The following is a 17,773-nucleotide window of genomic DNA, read 5'->3' on the forward strand; positions in this document are numbered from 1 at the left end:
CTTGTGGTCTCTTCCCACTCTAGGATTCTATGATTCTATGATTCCATTTCCACAGTTCTATGGTTCTGGGGGGTGGAGCATTGGAGCCAACTCCATGGGGCCGGGAGGGGTTTGGCCCCCACAGTAAAACACTTGAGGGGCCTGGGGGTTGTCTGTGCATTGTATCATGTGATATTATATAGAGCAAGGCTTGCTGCCACCCCCCCTCCAATATTTAATTCAAGTTTGCACCCCTAGGGTAGAGAGAGTGTGTGATAGGAATTTTGAGGTCTTAGATATATGTTAAATGTTCATAACCTGGAACCATTTTTGAGTCCCAAACTGACCAAATGTTTTCTCTGCAAGGTCAAAGGAAAATGGAAAAGCCTCCTCATTGTCCTTTCCTTCACAAATCCTATCTTAAGGGTATGTTTGTGTTTGAACAGGGTGAGCTTGTGACCTGACTCAGGAACTAAGTATTTATCATTAAGGTAAAGGTGCCCCTGCCCGTACGGGCCAGTCTTGACAGACTCTAGGGTTGTGCGCTCATCTCACTCTAGAGGCCGGGGCCCAGCGCTGTCCGCAGACACTTCCGGGTCACGTGGCCAGCGTGACGACGCTGCTCCGGCAAACCGGCACCAGAGCAGCACACGGAAATGCCGTTTACCTTCCCGCTATAAAGCGGTACCTATTTACTTGCACTTAAGGGTGCTTTCGAACTGCTAGGTGGGCAGGAGCTGGGACCGAACGACGGGAGCTCACCCCGCCGCGGGGATTCGAACCGCCGACCATGCGATCGGCAAGTCCTAGGCCCTGAGGTTTTACCCACAGCGCCACCTGCGTATTTATCATTACTAAGTATTGATCATTACAAAAGACTGGCCAGGCTCCCCAGGGTATCCAATCAAGTAAGCAGGGTATCCAATCAAGTAACCTGCCAGACAGGAGATAAACTACAGAAGAAAAGCAATATTCAAATTTCTGTTTTAGACCGCCTTTTCTGTGATGTAGGTATTATTTATCTGGGGTGGTGGTCTTGAGCTACAGGGTGGCAATTTCAAAATGTCTATATAAGGCCTTGCACGCCATTGTTCTGGGTTCCTCCTGTCCTGTGCGTAGTGAGTGAGGACCCTGTTGCAACAGATCAATGAAGATCAGGCTCACTAGCTGCTTTGCTTCTCAATATTCTCTGGTTGGCCTCTGTTATTTTCTCCTACTAATAGGAAAAAGGGCAGATTTTGTTTACAAGAGAGAGACGTGTCCTTTGGGAGAAAGGGCTCCATCTTAAGCGCTGGCAGGGAAATCTCCAGAGGCAAGATTTCCAAGATGGCAGAAAGAAAGGAAGTCAGAAGGAAAGGAGTGTTTTTTAATGGAGTGAAGGAGATCCTCTTCCAGGCATGACTCTGCTGGGGTTCAGGAGGAAGTCACCCTTCTTTTCCTGTAGGTGGAGTTGCCGGGGTGCCTCTTAGGGAGGGAAATCTCTGCAGGGGTCTGGGGCTGCTTGGCTTCTCTCCCCCCCCCCCGCCCCCACGACTTGTTTAAACTTTGAGCTCTGCAAAATATTTTGAAAGAAGCTGGATCTGACCATCATCATTGCTATCCGAGGCTAGGAGAGGTGAGCTGAGTTCCAGGGGGTTGTGTGTGGAGGAGAAATGAATGGATGGGAGCTGGAGGGGGAAATGACCACCCCCCCCCCACAAAATTCAAGAAAGCCCTGGCTGGAGGAAGGGAGTGGAGCAGTCTTCTCCAAAGTATTCACCTGGTACATGTTTCTAGGTGTTACAGAAGAGGAGGAATATGCAGAGCAGACCTGTGCAGATTTACTCATAAGGAAGCCCCAGTGGGGAGAAAGATTGAATTGGTATCACCCAAAAAAACCTCCTTAAAAATGGGGCTCCTGTTGGGAAGGGGGAACCCCTTTGGGGCTCTTCTAGGGGCAGCAGAATGTTCTGGGCAGGAGAATCCCTGCCGGGCCTCTGAGGCTCCCTTTGCTTCTTCCTCCCTCCCTCCCAGGAACCTGCATCTTCTGAGCTCCTCAGGAAGGACCAAAGCGGCTGAACCTGCAAACCTAGCAAGGATGGAAGGAGGAAGATGGACAGTTGACCTTATCAGACTGCCTCCTGCATCCCTCCCCAAAACCTCTCGGTGTTTTCTCCCAGGACACTCAGAGACATCTGGTAAGTTCCTATGGAGTGGAGATAGGGACAGAGAAGGATCAATAGATGGATGGTGAAGAGGAAAACCTTCTCCCAGGCTTTTGAATGTTAGGTGCTATTTCCACTGCAGGACTGCTGGCTAGTTGCTAATCTCCCCTTCTTGGGCAAGGTTCTTAAAAAAAATAAATCTGGATTTTTTTAAACAATTTTTTTTATTACAAAAAACAAACAAACAAATCCATAAATGAAGATCTTGTGGCTTCCCTCCATCCCCTCAGTTGGTCCTAATATTACCATCTACAACTGCATAAAAGTCCATTGTCCATATTTTTCTGTTCATCCAAGTTATCCATAATCTTTAATACCTTACAAGTGCAGTTAAAATCCTTCTAATGTTTTCATTTGCTTGCAACGGTCTCCTAGATAAATTGTAATATCCCTATTATTATTATTTATCCCAACCATATAGGCAGCTGGGTTTTCTTTTCATTTCTCCTTTAGGGGTGTGTGTTCATGAAGCATGCGTACTAGTTCTTAAACTATCATCTGCTATTTCTCCTTGTGATCTCGAGTCACATTGTTATCTCGACAGAACTATAAATCTATCACTCTCAGGTTCAGCATGGGCCTTAACACATTCTTTCACAGATAACACCCTGTTTCTTAGTCTTAATTGCACCCTCAACAAGGAAACGAGTTTAGGGAGAATCCTTTGATTCAGCTAAGGATTCATTTTTATTCATTTATTCCACATTGGGCAGGACCTATTTTTCTTGCATGGTGGGTTTCAGGAGGAAGGCACCCTCTTTCACCATGGAAACAGTGAAAGACTTACCCTTCAACAGCTAAATGTGAGGCTCCCTTTGTTTCTTCATCCCTCTCAGGAACCTGCGGCTTGTTTTCGCTTCTGAGCTCCTCAGGAAGGTTGAAAGAGTCTGATTCTGCAAACCTAGCTAGAATGGAAGGAGGAAGATGGATGGTTGACTTGGTCAGGCTGCTTCCTGCATCCCTCCCCAAAACTGTTAAGCATTCCCTCCCAGGACCCTCAGAGAGATCTGGTGAGTTGCAGAGGAAAAGGGCAGGGATGGATGGAGACAGGAGGAGGGAAACACATTGGCAAGGGGAAAAGATGGAGAGGAGAGAAAAGGCTGGAAGAAGGAAGCAGAGAGGCCTTTTCCCATGCTCCTCTTTGTTTCTGGAATCTGCTTTCATAGAATAGCCAGAAACCTTTTTCCTCCCACAGCGTTTTGATTTTACATGTCCCCCCGCCACTATATGATTAAATGATGATGATTACCTAAACTAATACAGAAATATGGGTAAAGGGTGTTGGGGAAATGCTTTTAGTAATTACAGATTATTTATTTTTTTGAAACACTTCTACCACTTTTATTTTTTTCTAGACAATTATAATTATGTATGTAATTTATATATTGCCCTTCATACAAAGATGTTCCTTGAAACCCTAAAAGCATTTCTCCCTTTGCAGGTGGTGCAGACAATCGACAGAATTCTGCAGAATGTGGAATGAGCTTTATTGATGGTGGAAACCTTACAAACCATCAACAAACTCACACAGGGGAAAAACCATTTCAATGTAATGAGTGTGGAAAGAGCTTCTGTCAGAGGGTGAAGCTTTCAAATCATCAACGAACTCACACGGGGGAAAGACCATTTAAATGTATGGAATGCGGTAAGAGTTATAGTCGTAATGACGTTCTTAAACTACATCAGCGAATTCATACAGGGGAAAAACAATATGAATGTGTGGAGTGTGGGAAGTGCTTCAGTGAGAGTGGAAAACTTACAAGACATCAACGGACTCACACAGGAGAGAAACCATTTAAATGTATGGAGTGTGGAAAGAGCTTCAGCGAAAGTTGGACCCTTCATACGCATCATCGAAGTCACACAGGGGAGAAACCATTTAAATGTATGGAGTGTGGAAAGAGCTTCAGACAAAATTCAGCCCTTACTTTACATCATTACACCCACACAGGGGAGAAACCATTTAAATGTATGGAGTGTGAAAATAGCTTCCGTGACAGGGGAACACTTAGAAAACATCAACAAATTCACACAGGCGAAAAGCCATTCACATGTATGGAGTGTGGAAATAGCTTCCGTCATATTAGTTCACTTCGTGTACATCAACGGACTCACACAGGGGAGAAACCATTTGAATGTCTAGAGTGTGGAAAGTGGTTCAGACGAAAGACACACCTCACTTCACATCGGCGAACACACACGGGGGAGAAACTATTTAAATGTTTGGAATGTGGAAAGACTTCCACTGATAGTCAAACACATGCAGAACATCAACGAACTCACACAGGAGAGAAACCACTTGCATGTATGGAGTGTGGAAAGAGGTTCCGTTATAGCAGCTCACTTACTTTACATCAGCGAACTCACACAGGGGTTAAACCATTTAAATGTATGGAGTGTGGAAAGAGCTTTGGTCAGAGTGTCCAGCTTACTATACACCAGCGAACTCACACAGGGGTTAAACCATTTAAATGTATGGAATGTGGAAAGAGTTTCCGTCAGAGTGCACACCTTTACATACATAAACATACTCACACAGGGGTGAAAGACTTTAAATGCTTGGAGTGTGGAAAGAGCTTCAGTCGACGACATAGACTTAGTGAACACCAGAGAACTCACACAGGGGAGAAACCATTTAAATGTATGCAATGTGGAAAGAGCTTCAGTCACAGTGGAGCCCTTAGAACACACCAGCAAACTCACACAGGGGTGAAACACTTTAAATGCCTGGAGTGTGGGAAGAGCTACAGTCGACGTGATAAACTTCGTAAACATCAGAGAACTCACACAGGGGAGAAACTTATTGAGTGTGGAAAGAGTTTCCATCAGAGTGCACAGCTTACTTTAAATAAACATACTCACACAGGGGAGAAACCCTTTAAATGTATGGAGTGTGGAAAGAGCTTCATTTGGAAGAATCAGCTTAATTCTCATCAACGAACTCACACAGGGGAGAAACCCTTTAAATGTATGGAGTGTGGAAAGAGGTTCAGTGAAAGTTGCTCCCTTAATATTCATCATCGAACCCACACAGGGGAGAAACCATTTAAATGTGTGGAGTGTGGAAAGAGTTTCCGTCAGAGTACACACCTTACTTTACATAAACGTACTCATACAGGGCTGAAACACTAAATACTTGGAGTGTGGAAATAGCTTCAGTCAATGTGAGAAACATTGAACATTCACTCGATGTTCATTCTTTTACATAGAATTCTAGAATGCTAGAGTTGACGATGGACATAATTTGAGGGGTTTCTGGATGGGGCAGTGTGGAAACACATGCACTTTATTTTGCTTACTTCTTTGGAACAAATGAAACTCAAAGGCAGACTAGCATGACAATGAACCAAGAGGTTCAGTGCTGGCTGTCACTTGTGGACTGAATGGTTATTTTTCACAATATGTGGGTTAATCGTATTCACAGTGCCAACTCCAGTGGTACCTTGGTTTAAGAACAGATTAGTTTATGAACAACTAGGAAACAGAACATGTTCCGCTTCCTGTTGAGTGTGTTCTGTTTGTAAATTGAGTCCCCCGCTGCTAATCAGAGGCTTCCTGTTGAGTTTGTCGGCTGTTGAGTCCAGAGCACCCACACAACACAGAGGTGATACTTGGAGCTTTTGTTTTTGCTTTTTTTTGTGTGTTTTTGTTTGTGTGGCTTTTCTTTTTAACTGTGACTTGTTCTTTGTTTTATGGCACTGACTTTTGACTGTGGCTTGTGACTTCGTTTTTGTGACTGTGTGGAACACAGTTCAGCTACTGGTTGATTGTGTGACTGCAGAAATGTATAAAAGCCCCCCATACAAACAATTACTATCATCAGGGCACGTAAGAAAGAAATATTAATTTTGGGTTTTATCATCTACAATGCTGTCTTATTTATTTTATTGTACAGTACATTGATTATTGCCTTCCTTTTATGGATCAGTGGTCTTGTTAGATAGTAAAATTCATGTTAATTGCTGTTTTAGTCGTTGTTTCTCATTGTCTGGAATGGATTAATCCATCTTCCATTACTTTTTATTGGAAAGCACGCCTTGGTTTAAGGACAGACTTCCTGAACAGATTAAGTTTGTAAACCAAGGTATCACACTGATTTTGTGTGTGAAAACAGCCATTAATAAAAACAATGGACTTGTAATCTGGTGAACCGGGTTGGCTTCCTCGCTCCTCCACATGCAGCTGCTGGGTGACCTTGGGCTGGTCACACTTCTCTGAAGTCTCTCAGCCTCACTCACCTCACAGAGTGTTTGTTGTGGGGGAGGAAGGGAAAGGAGATTGTTAGCTGCTTTGAGACTCCTTAAGGGGGGTGAAAGGTGGCATATCAAGTCCAAACTCTTCTTCTTCTTCTTCTTGACTGGGAAGTCATGAAGGAGGAGGTTAAAGCTGTCATGATTCAATGGGCCCAGGATTTTGGGTATAACATAGATGTAAAAGAGTGGGAAAATTTATGGAAAGTAAATTTAAAATTAACAGCGTGTTATACCTTGAGGGGAAATTTCCCAAACATGCAATACTGTTGGTATTTGACCCCATGGAAAGTTTCAAAAATGTATAAAAACGTTTCTAGTAATTGTTGGAGTTATGGAGAAGAAACAGGCACAATGTTCCATATGTGGTGGCTGTGTAAAAAAAATCAAGGTTTTCTGGGATGACATCTATATAGAACTTTAAAAAATGTTAAATGTTTGTTTCACAAAAAAACCAGAAGCCTTTTTATCACAGGCTCCAATATTCCTAGAAATGTAAGGGAGGTTTTTTTATACTCCACTGTTGCCACTAGAGTCCTAATAGCGACAAATTGGAAGAGTGATAAAGTTCCTTCCAGGTTAGAATGGTTACAAGAATTGGTCTAATATGCAGAGCTAGCCAAACCAACCAAAAAAATAAAAGATAATTCAAAACAAGTATTTATTTCAAAATGGGAAGTTTTAAGAAGACAACTTAAGAAAAGTTGTTGCAGCTTGAACTCGGTTACAGCCTTTGAATAACATCTGTAGCTGTTTTAAGTAAGAAAAAAGACACAGGAGAAATAATATTTTATTATACAACAAGTGGATATGTTTTTGCAATAAGTCAGTAATGGTGAAGAAGAAGAGTTTGGATTTGATATCCTGCTTTATCACTACCCGTAGGAGTCTCAAAGCGGCTAACGTTCTCCTTTCTCTTCCTCCCCCACAACAAACACTCTGTGAGGTGAGTGGGGCTGAGAGACTTCAGAGAAATGTGACTGGCCCAAGGTCACCCAGCAGCTGCATGTGGAGGAGCGGGGAATCGAACCCGGTTCCCCAGATTACGAGACTACCGCTCTTAACCACTACACTACACTGGTTAAATGAAGTATGGAGACGACGGGAAGTCAGATGTATATTAAGAATATTTTCTTTGTCAGAAAATATAGGTTTCTCTGAATTTTATTTTCTTTGTAAACAATGGACAGGAATGTATGTTGTTTTCTTTGTTTAAGTTCAATAAAGCATTTTTAAAAAAGGGGGAAAAATCTTTTCTATACCACTTTATAACTTAAAGTAAAAAAACTCAAATCTGCTTGCAACACATTAAAACATGAAATAAAGCAATCCAGAATAAAACACATTTATACTTTGAGGGGGAAGATTCAGATCCATCTCTGTGACATTTTGCTTTCTCTGTATTTATTTACCTACTTAAATTTTTATAGCTACCCCAATGCAGAAGGCAGGATGGTGTAGTGGTGAGAGTGTCAGATGAGGATATGGGAGATCGGCACCCAAGTCAGGGTTACCAGACATCCCCGTTTCCCGGGGACAGTCCCTGAATTTGCAGATCTGTCCCCAAAATGTCCCCGGATTTCATTAAATGTCCCCGGGGAAACGTGGCAGCAGTGCGCTGCGCTTGGCATCCCGATGCTCATGCTCATCCCTCCCCTTTATGCCCCTTTCCTCTTTGGGGCACGCCAGCCCTCATCGGATTCTTTTGCCAAAGGTGTTATTTTTTGGGTGGAGGGGGCTGCCTCTTCCGGCTCCGGCCTGCTTCACCATGCCCAGTCCATGATGGAGAAGAAGTGCTCCTGGATCGCTCCCAGCTCTGGTGGCTCTGATCCCAGGACCTGGGTGCTGCGGCTGCTGCTTCGCTCTCCGGCGCGGCATCAGCACCCAGATTGTCACCACAGGGCTTCACTCTCTCTCTCTCTGCCCCCCCCCCCAGCAGCCCATTCTCTTACATTCCCTGCTGTTGCTTTAAATTGCAGCTGACTTCGTGTCAGCATCCCCAAGCCTCAGCTTCACCCCCATGCAACGCCCCTGTCACAGGGTGGTTGTGGGGAGAAGAGGGAGAGCAGGGAATAGAAGTGTGTACATCGCCCGCAGCTTGTTGTAGGCAAGGCTGATTGCCATTGTAAAAATAATGCAATGTATTGGGGGTGCCAATGAAGAAAATATTGCGGGTGTCCGGGTAATCTGCCTCCAGCATAATTGATCACATGACACAGTACACGCCCCCCCCCATTTGACTGGCAGTGCCCATCAACTAGAAGGGAAGGACCCGGCCCCCTCAAATATTTTATTGGGGGTGAAGCCTCTAGGGCTCCTAGGAGGTGGCTCCTGTGCAACATATTAAACCCACTAAAGCAGAGAGAAGGCGGCAGTCAGATGCCTTACACCCGTCAGGGAGAGGAAGAATGAACTTAAGCCTTTCTTAGGAAGGACACGCCAAGCCAGGCAGGTAAACGAGGGGGAAAGGGAAGATGCTAGGGCGGAAGGGGAGGGGGGGCGCTCTTAGGTTACAGATCTGGCCAAGTTCTTCCAGAGACGCCTTTGCAAAGCGCTGGCATCTTGAGGGTAGTCCATCTTTCCGCAAGAGCATTTGGTGCCATGCACACGCCCAACATAATTCCTAGCCAGAATTACGATTGCCGGAAGAAATATCAACAACCTCAGATATGCAGATGACACAACCTTGATGGCAGAAAGTGAGGAGGAATTAAAGAACCTTTTAATGAGGATGAAAGAAGAGAGCGCAAAATATGGTCTGAAGCTCAACATCAAAAAAACGAAGATCATGGCCACTGGGCCCATCACCTCCTGGCAAATAGAAGGGGAAGAAATGGAGGCAGTGAGAGATTTTACTTTCTTGGGCTCCATGATCAATGCAGATGGTGACAGCAGCCACGAAATTAAAAGACGCCTGCTTCTTGGGAGAAGGGCAATGACAGGCCTAGACAGCATCTTGAGAAGTAGAGACGTCACCTTGCCAACAAAGGTTCGTATAGTTAAAGCTATGGTTTTCCCAGTAGTGATGTATGGAAGTGATAGCTGGACCATAAAGAAGGCTGATCGCCGAAGAATTGATGCTTTTGAATTATGGTTCTGGAGGAGACTCTTGAAAGATGGAGGGCACAAGGAGAAGGGGATGACAGAGGATGAGATGGTTGGATATTGTTTTCGAGTTTACCAGCATGAGTTTGATCAAACTGCGGGAGGCAGTGGAAGACAGCAGTGCCTGGCGTGCTCTGGTCCAGGGGGTCACGAAGAGTCGGACACGACTAAACAACGAAAGAACAACAACAATATATACTGTGTGTGTGTATATATATGTGGGCATCACTTTCAAGCCAATATATATATAGATTGCCATGAAAGTGATGCCCACGAGGGCCCCTATCCTCCAGCCAGGCTGCTTTTGCACCCAAGTCTCAAATCCAGCGCCCTTCTCTGCGGGATTCGGACCCCTCCCCCTGCCTTGACCCGAAAAAACGTAACTGGGGAGGCGCTCCCGAGGCGCGCAGGTGGTGCTATTTGGGGAGGAGAGGGAGCCAATGGGAGGGGGAAGGGAGTAGAGAGAGCCCGGCTGCCTAGAGAGGCCTGGAAACAGACCCTCCCCTGTCCCCCCCCACCTCCCCTCCCCGCTCGTCTTGGGTGGTCCCTCCTGATGCAGAGGAAGAGATGCGGCGCGCAGGGCGAGGGGTGAGTCGTGCCAAGGGGGAGATTTCGTGGGTGGGGGACCCGAATACGAGGGTGTTGGGGGGCTGAGGGGGGGGGGAGGGAAGGATCTCTGGGAGGGACGCCCAGCCTTCTGGCTCCTTTCAGTCACATCCCTGCACGAGGCGAGGGGCGTCCTATCCCCCCCCCCCGCAGCCTTTCTTCCCTGGAAGCTGGATTCCTGCCCCCTTCCTCCTCCCAATGGGGAAGCCGGATCTTCTGGGGGGATCCAAACGTGGGGCTCTGCCTTACACCGAGTCCGCCCTTCGATCGACGCGGGGCAGAATTGCTCAGGGTTGCTGCCTTTGTTCTGGCAAAATACGCGCAGGGCGGTGAGGGGGGGCTCGCGGGATTCTTTATTTTTATTATTATTTGGCACTGAATAGACTTCAGAGCAACCCATTACAATCTATTGCAGTCTAACAAGATGCAAGATGCACCTCTGTGGAATTTTATAAAAATGCCTGCATTATTCTTCGTCTTTCTTTGTGTCCTGGCCATAGTCCCTTCTAGGGTACGTGGTCTGGGGGGAGGGGCTACAGCAGAAGGGAAGCCAGGCTGGAGGAAGAGGGTTGGGGGAGGACCTGGCAGCCAGCAGAGTGGCTGGGGAAGCCCTGCCAGATGGGTGGGATAATAATAATAATAATAATAATAATAATAATAATAATAATAATAATTGCTATTATTGGGGTGGTATTGAAATAACTGTGAGCTTGTGGCCAGGGAGACTGAAATGTCAAAGCTCCCATCTAACAGAAATAAAAAGAGACGCAAAGGGCATGACTCTAGTCATGATGATGATGATGATGATGTTATTATATATATATATATATCCCACCCATCTGGACGCGGGTGGCGCTGTGGGTAAAAGCCTCAGCGCCTAGGGCTTGCCGATCGTCAGGTCGGCGGTTCGAATCCCCACGGCGGGGTGCGCTCCCGTTGTTCGGTCCCAGCGCCTGCCAACCTAGCAGTTCGAAAGCACCCCCGGGTGCAAGTAGATAAATAGGGACCGCTTACTAGCGGGAAGGTAAACGGCGTTCCTTGTGCGGCTCTGGTTCGCCAGAGCAGCGATGTCACGCTGGCCACGTGACCCGGAAGTGTCTCCGGACAGCGCTGGCCCCCGGCCTCTTGAGTGAGATGGGCGCACAACCCTAGAGTCTGTCAAGACTGGCCCGTACGGGCAGGGGTACCTTTACCTTTACCTTATCCCACCCATCTGGCTGGGTTCCCCCAGCCATTCTAGGCGTCTGGGTTTTCCTTTCACCACAGAAATAGTGAAAGACTTACACTTCAACAGCTAAATATCTGGGGCAGGAAAAGGCTTGCAGGGTCTGTGAAGCTCCTTTTGTTTCTTCTTCCCTCTCAGGAACCTGCAGCTTGTTTTGGCTTCTGAGCTCCCTAGGAAGTTTGAAAGAGTCTGATCCTGCAATGCTAGCGAGGATGGACGGGGGAAGATGGACGGTTGACTTGGTCAGGCTGCCTCCTGCATCCCTCCCCAAACCTGTTGAGCATTCCCTCCCAGGGCCCTCAGAGAGATCTGGTGAGTTGCAGGGGAAAAGGGCAGGGATGGGTGGAGACAGGAGGGGGAAAACACACTGGCAAGGTGTTGGACAAATATGTCCCAGGGATCTTTACCCAGACGGTGTCAATTTACTCTGTGTAAAAAAGGAGTCTACACCAAGATTGGGCATCACTAGATTTATTGTCGTAACAGGACTGCACGGGCGACTCCTTAGCTCATCCTGTAAAGGAGTGCTCATTCCAGCTTACATCACACATAATTTATAACCTAAAAGCGTTCGAATATCCCTCCTACAATTCCTGTTGGTTAATAAATTGCAGTTTACAGGCTACCCAATCCACCTACACATTATCCCTCTAATGTGTACCCCCATCAATAATATGCATCCCATGTCCATTCAGATAGCAATTTCTCCTTTTGGGGTGTGTATTCATGAAGCGTTTGAGCATGCGTACTAGTTCTTAAACTATCACCTGCTATTTCTCCTTGTGATCTCGAGTCACCTCTAAACTATAAATCTATCACTCTCAGGTTCAGCATGGGCCTTGAACACATTCTTTCACAGATAACACCCTGTTTCTTAGTCTTAATTGCACCCTCTAAGAAGGAAAGGAGTTTAGGGAGAATCCTTTGATTCAGCTAAGGATTCATTTTTATTTATTCATTCCACATTGGAGCAGGACCTATTTTTCTTGTATGGTGGGTTTCAGAAGGAAGGCAGCCTCTTTCACCATGGAAACAGTGAAAGACATCCTTCAACAGCTAAATGTGAGGCTCCCTTTGTTTCTTCTTCCCTCAGGAACCTGCGGCTTGTTTTCGCTTCTGAGCTCCTCAGGAAGGTTGAAAGAGTCTGATAATGCAAACCTAGCAAGGATGGAAGGAGGAAGATGGACGGTTGAGTTGGTCAGGCTGCCTCCTGCATCCCTCCCCAAAACTGTTGAGCATTTCCTCCCAGGGCCCTCAGAGAGATCTGGTGAGTTGCAGGGGATAAGAGATGGGCGCAGGGGTGGAAAGAGACAGGAGAAGGGAAACACATTGGCAAGGGGAAAAGATGGAGAGGAGAGAAAAGGCAGGAAGAAGGAAGCAGAGAGGCCTTTTCCCATGCTCTTTTGGTTTCTGGAATCTGCTTTCATAGAGGAGCCAGAAACCTTTTTCCTCTCACAGCCTTTTGATTTTACATGTTTTCCCCACACTGCATGATTAAATGATGATGATTACCTAGACTAATACAGAAATATGGGTAAAGGGTGTTGTGGAAATGCTTTCAGTAATTATAGATTATTTATTTATTTATTTGAAACACTTTTATTTTTTTCTAGACAATTATAATTATGTATGTAATTTATATATTGCCCTTCATACAAAGATGTTTCTTGAAACCCTAAAAGCATTTCTCCCTTTGCTTCAAAGCAGGTGGTGCAGACAATCAACAGAACTCTGCAGAATGTGGAATGAGCTTTATTGATGGTGGAAACCTTACAAACCATCAACAAACTCACACGGGGGAAAAACCATTTCAGTGTAATGAGTGTGGAAAGCGTTATAGTAGTAATGCCACTCTTAAACAACATCAGCGAATTCATACAGGGGAAAAACAATATGAATGTGTGGAGTGTGGTAAGTGCTTCAGTGCGAGTGGAAAACTTACAAGACATCAACGGACTCACACAGGAGAGAAACCATTTAAATGTATGGAGTGTGGAAAGAGCTTCAGTGAAAGTTGGACCCTTCATACGCATCATCGAAGTCACACAGGGGAGAAACCATTTAAATGTATGGAGTGTGGAAAGAGCTTTAGTCAGAGTTCCCACCTTACTTTACATCATTACACCCACACAGGGGAGAAACAATTTAAATGTATGGAGTGTAAAAAGAGCTTCCGTGACAGGGGAACACTTAGAAAACATCAACTAATTCACACAGGGGAAAAGCCATTCACATGTATGGAGTGTGGAAAGAGCTTCCGTCATATTAGTTCACTTCGTGTACATCAACGGACTCACACAGGGGAGAAACCATTTGAATGTCTAGAGTGTGGAAAGTGGTTCAGACGAAAGACACACCTCACTTCACATCGGCGAACTCACACGGGGGAGAAACTATTTAAATGTCTGGAATGTGGAAAGACTTCCACTGATAGTCGAACACATGCAGAACATCAGCGAACACACACAGGAGAGAAACCACTTACATGTATGGAGTGTGGAAAGAGGTTCCGTCATAGCAGCTCACTTACTTCACATCAGCTAACTCACACAGGGGTTAAGCCATTTAAATGTATGGAGTGTGGAAAGAGCTTTGGTCAGAGTATCCACCTTACTTCACATCAGCAAACTCACACAGGGGTTAAACCATTTAAATGTATGGAGTGTGGAAAGAGTTTCCGTCAGAGTGCACACCTTAACACACATAAACGTACTCACACAGGGGTGAAAGACTTTAAATGCTTGGAGTGTGGCAAGAGCTTCAGTCGACGTGATAAACTTAGTGAACACCAGAGAACTCACACAGGGGAGAAACCATTTAAATGTATGCAGTGTGGAAAGAGCTTCAGTCAAAGCGGAGCCCTTAGAACACACCAGCAAACTCACACAGGGGTGAAACACTTTAAATGCTTGGAGTGTGGAAAGAGCTACAGTCGACGTGATAAACTTCGTAAACATCAGAGAACTCACACAGGGGAGAAAAGTATGGAGTGTGGAAAGAGTTTCCATCAGAGTGCACAGCTTACTTTACATAAACGTACTCACACAGGGGAGAAACCCTTTAAATGTATGGAGTGTGGAAAGAGCTTCATTTGGAAGAATCAGCTTAATTCTCATCAACGAACTCACACAGGGGAGAAACCCTTTAAATGTATGGAGTGTGGAAAGAGGTTCAGCGAAAGTTCCTCCCTTAATATTCATCATCGAACCCACACAGGGGAGAAACCGTTTAAATGTATGGAGTGTGGAAAGAGTTTCCGCCGGAGGACACACCTTACGTTACATAAACATACTCACACAGGGGTGAAACTTTAAATGCTTGGAGTGTGGAAAGAGCTTCAGTGAACGTGGGAAACTTAGTGAACATTCACTCGATGTTCATTCTTTTACATAGAATTCTAGAATGCTAGGGTTCAGCCTTTTTGGATGGGGCAGTGTGGAAACACATTCACTTTATTTTGTTTACTTCTCTGGAACAAATGAACCTCAAAGGCAGACTGGCATCACAATCCACCAAGAGGTTCAATGCTGTCAATTGTGGACTGAATCAGGACCATGGATGTTTTTCACAATATGTGGGTTAATCAGATTCCCAGTGCCAACTACAGAGGTACCTTGGTTTAAGAGCAGCTTAGTTTATGGGCAACTTAGTTTATGAACAACTTGGAATAAAAATGCTACAAACCTGTAAGTAGGTGTTTGGGTTTGTGAACTTTGCCTTGGAAACAGAACATGTTCTGCTTCCTGTTGAGTGTGTTCTGTTTGTAAATTGAGTCCCCCACTGCTAATCAGAGGCTTCCTGTTGAGTCTGTCGGCTGTTGAGTCCGGAGCACCCACCCAACACAGAGGTGATACTTGGAGCTTTTGTCTTTGCTATTTTTTTGTTTGTGTGGCTTTTTCTTTTATTTTTACTGTGTCTTGTTCATTGTTTTATGGTACTGACTTTTGACTGTGGCTTGTGACTTCGTTTTTGTGACTTCGTTTTTCTGACTGTGTGGAACCCAGTTCAGCTACTGGTTGATTGTGTGACTGCAGAAATGGATAAAAGCCCCCCCCCCCCATACAAACAATTACTATCATCAGTACACATAAGAAAAAAATAATAATTTTGAGTTTTATCATCTACAATACTGCCTTATATATTTTATTTTATTGTACAGTACATTGATTATTGCCTTCCTTTTATGCATCAGTGGTTTTGTTAGATAGTAAAAATCATGTTAAATTGCTGTTTTAGTGGTTGTTTTTCATTGTCTGGAATGGATTAATCCATTTTCCATTACTTTCTATGGGAAAGCATGCCTTGGTCTAAGGACAGACTTCCTGAACAGATTAAGTTCGTAAACCAAGGTATCACACTGATTTTGTGTGTGAAAACAACTATTAATAAAAGCGGTGGACTTGTAATCTGGTGAACCGGCTTCGCGTCTCCGCTCCTCCATATGCAGCTGCTGGGTGACCTTGGGCTAGTCACACTTCTCTGAAGTCTCTCAGCCCCACTCACCTCACAGAGTGTTTGTTGTGGGTGAGGAAGGGAAAGGAGAATGTTAGCCACTTTGAGACTCCTTAAAGGGAGTGAAAGGCGGGATATCAAGTCCAAACTCTTCTTCTTCTTGACTGGGAAGGAGGAGGAGATTAAAGCTGTCATGATTCAATGGGCCCAGGAGTTTGGATATAACACAGATATGAAAGTGGGAAAATTTATGGAAAGTAAATCTGAAATTCACAGAATGCTAAACCTTGAGGTAACATTTCCAAAAATATGCAATACTATTGGTATTTGACCCCAAGGAAACTTTCAAAAAGGTATAAAAATGTTTTTAGTAATTTTTGGAGATGTGGAGAAGTAACAGGCACTATGTTCCATATGTGGTGGCTATGTAAAAAAAAATCAAGGTTTTCTTGGATGACATCTATATAGAACTTTTAAAAATGTTAAATGCTTGTTTCACAAAAAAACCAGAAGCCTTTTTATCACAGGCGTCGATATTCCTAGAAATGTAAGAGAGGTCTTTTTATACACCACTGTTGCCGCTAGAGTCCTAATAGCGACAAATTGGAAGAGTGATAAAGTTCCTTCCAGGTTAGAATGGTTACAAGAATTGGTCTAATATGCAGAGCTAGCCAAACCAACCGAAAAAATAAAAGATAATTCAAAACAAGTATTTATTTCAAAATGGGAAGTTTTAAAAAGATATCTTAAGAACAGTTGTTGCAGCTTGAACTCAGTCACAGCCTTTGAATAACATCTGTAGCTGTTTTACGTAAGAAAAAGGACACAGAAATAATATTTTATTATACAACAAGTGGATATGTTTTTGCAATAAGTTAGTAATGGTGAAGAAGAAGAGTTTGGATTTGATATCCCGCTTTATCACTACCCGAAGGAGTCTCAAAGCAGCTAACATTCTCCTTTCCCTTCCTCCCCCACAACAAACACTCTGTGAGGTGAGTGGGGCTGAGAGACTTCAGAGAAGTATGACTAGCCCAAGGTCACCCAGCAGCTGCATGTGGAGGAGTGGAGATGCGAACCCGGTTCCCCAGATTACGAGACTACCGCTCTTAACCACTACACCACACTGGTTAAATGAAGTATGGAGACGACGGGAAGTCAGATGTATATTAAGAATATTTTCTTTGTCAGAAAATATAGTTTTCTCTTAATTTTATTTTCTTTGTAAACAATGGACATGAATGTATGTTTTTTTACTTTGTTTTAGTCCAATAAAGCATTTTTTGAAAAAGAAAAAAATCTTTTCTATACCACTTTATATCTTAAAGTAAAAAAACTCAAATCTGCTTGCAACACATTAAAACATGAAATAAAGCAATCCAGAATAAAACACATTTTAACTTTGAGGGGGAAATTCAGATCCATCTCTGTGACATTTTGCTTTCTCCGCATTTATCTACCTACTTAAATTCTTATACCTACCCCAGTGCACAAGGACTTCAGGAAGGCAGGATGGTGTAGTGGTGAGAGTGTCAGACGAGGATATGGGAGATGGGCACCCAAATCAGGGTTACCAGACATCCCCGTTTCCCGGGGACAGTCCCTGAATTTGCAGATCTGTCCCCAAAATGTCCCCGGATTTCATTAAATGTCCCCGGGGAAACGTGGCGGCAGCGCGCTGCGCTTGGCATCCCGATGCTCATGATCATCCCTCCCCTTTATGCCCCTTTCCTCTTTGGGGCACGCCAGCCCTGCTCAGATTCTTTTGCCAAAGGTGTTCTTTTTTGGGGGGAGGGGGTGGCCTCCTCTGGCTCCGGCCTGCTTCACCATGCCCAGTCCATGATGGAGAAGAAGTGCTCATGGATCTCTCCCAGCTCCGGTGGCTCTGATCCCAGGACCTGGGTGTTGCTGCTGCTGCTTTGCTCTCCGGCGCTGTATCAGCACCCAGATTG

At 44.7% G+C, this 17,773-nt stretch overlaps 2 protein-coding genes across 7 annotated transcripts in view; one reads left to right on the forward strand and one right to left on the reverse strand.

The window, feature by feature from the left end:
- Positions 1 to 2,995, reverse strand: part of LOC308580525 (uncharacterized protein) — a gene marked incomplete at its 3' end in the record, with an annotated part of 45,629 nt that extends 42,634 nt beyond the window's left edge. Inside the window, exon 1 of the mRNA XM_081182302.1 lies at positions 2,971 to 2,995. The remainder of the gene's footprint in view (positions 1 to 2,970) is intronic.
- LOC308580394 (uncharacterized protein) overlaps positions 1 to 17,773 on the forward strand; it is a 60,907-nt gene that overhangs the window by 9,364 nt on the left and 33,770 nt on the right. Inside the window, exons 2-5 of one of the 6 annotated variants that reach the window (XM_081181930.1) lie at positions 1,993 to 2,156; positions 3,020 to 3,193; positions 12,463 to 12,636; positions 13,074 to 17,120. In XM_081181930.1, the coding sequence (XP_081038056.1) occupies positions 2,057 to 2,156; positions 3,020 to 3,193; positions 12,463 to 12,636; positions 13,074 to 14,683 (2,058 nt within the window). In that variant the 5' untranslated portion in view covers positions 1,993 to 2,056 and the 3' untranslated portion in view covers positions 14,684 to 17,120. Of the gene's footprint in view, positions 1 to 1,992; positions 2,157 to 3,019; positions 3,194 to 10,040; positions 10,127 to 11,507; positions 11,682 to 12,462; positions 12,637 to 13,073; positions 17,121 to 17,773 lie in introns of those variants that run through there. The other 5 variants (XM_081181931.1, XM_081181928.1, XM_081181934.1 and 2 more) reach the window with 5 other exon arrangements.

This window comes from Podarcis bocagei (assembly GCF_964188305.1).
Source record: "Podarcis bocagei genome assembly, chromosome: 2".
Classification (NCBI taxonomy): domain Eukaryota; kingdom Metazoa; phylum Chordata; class Lepidosauria; order Squamata; family Lacertidae; genus Podarcis; species Podarcis bocagei.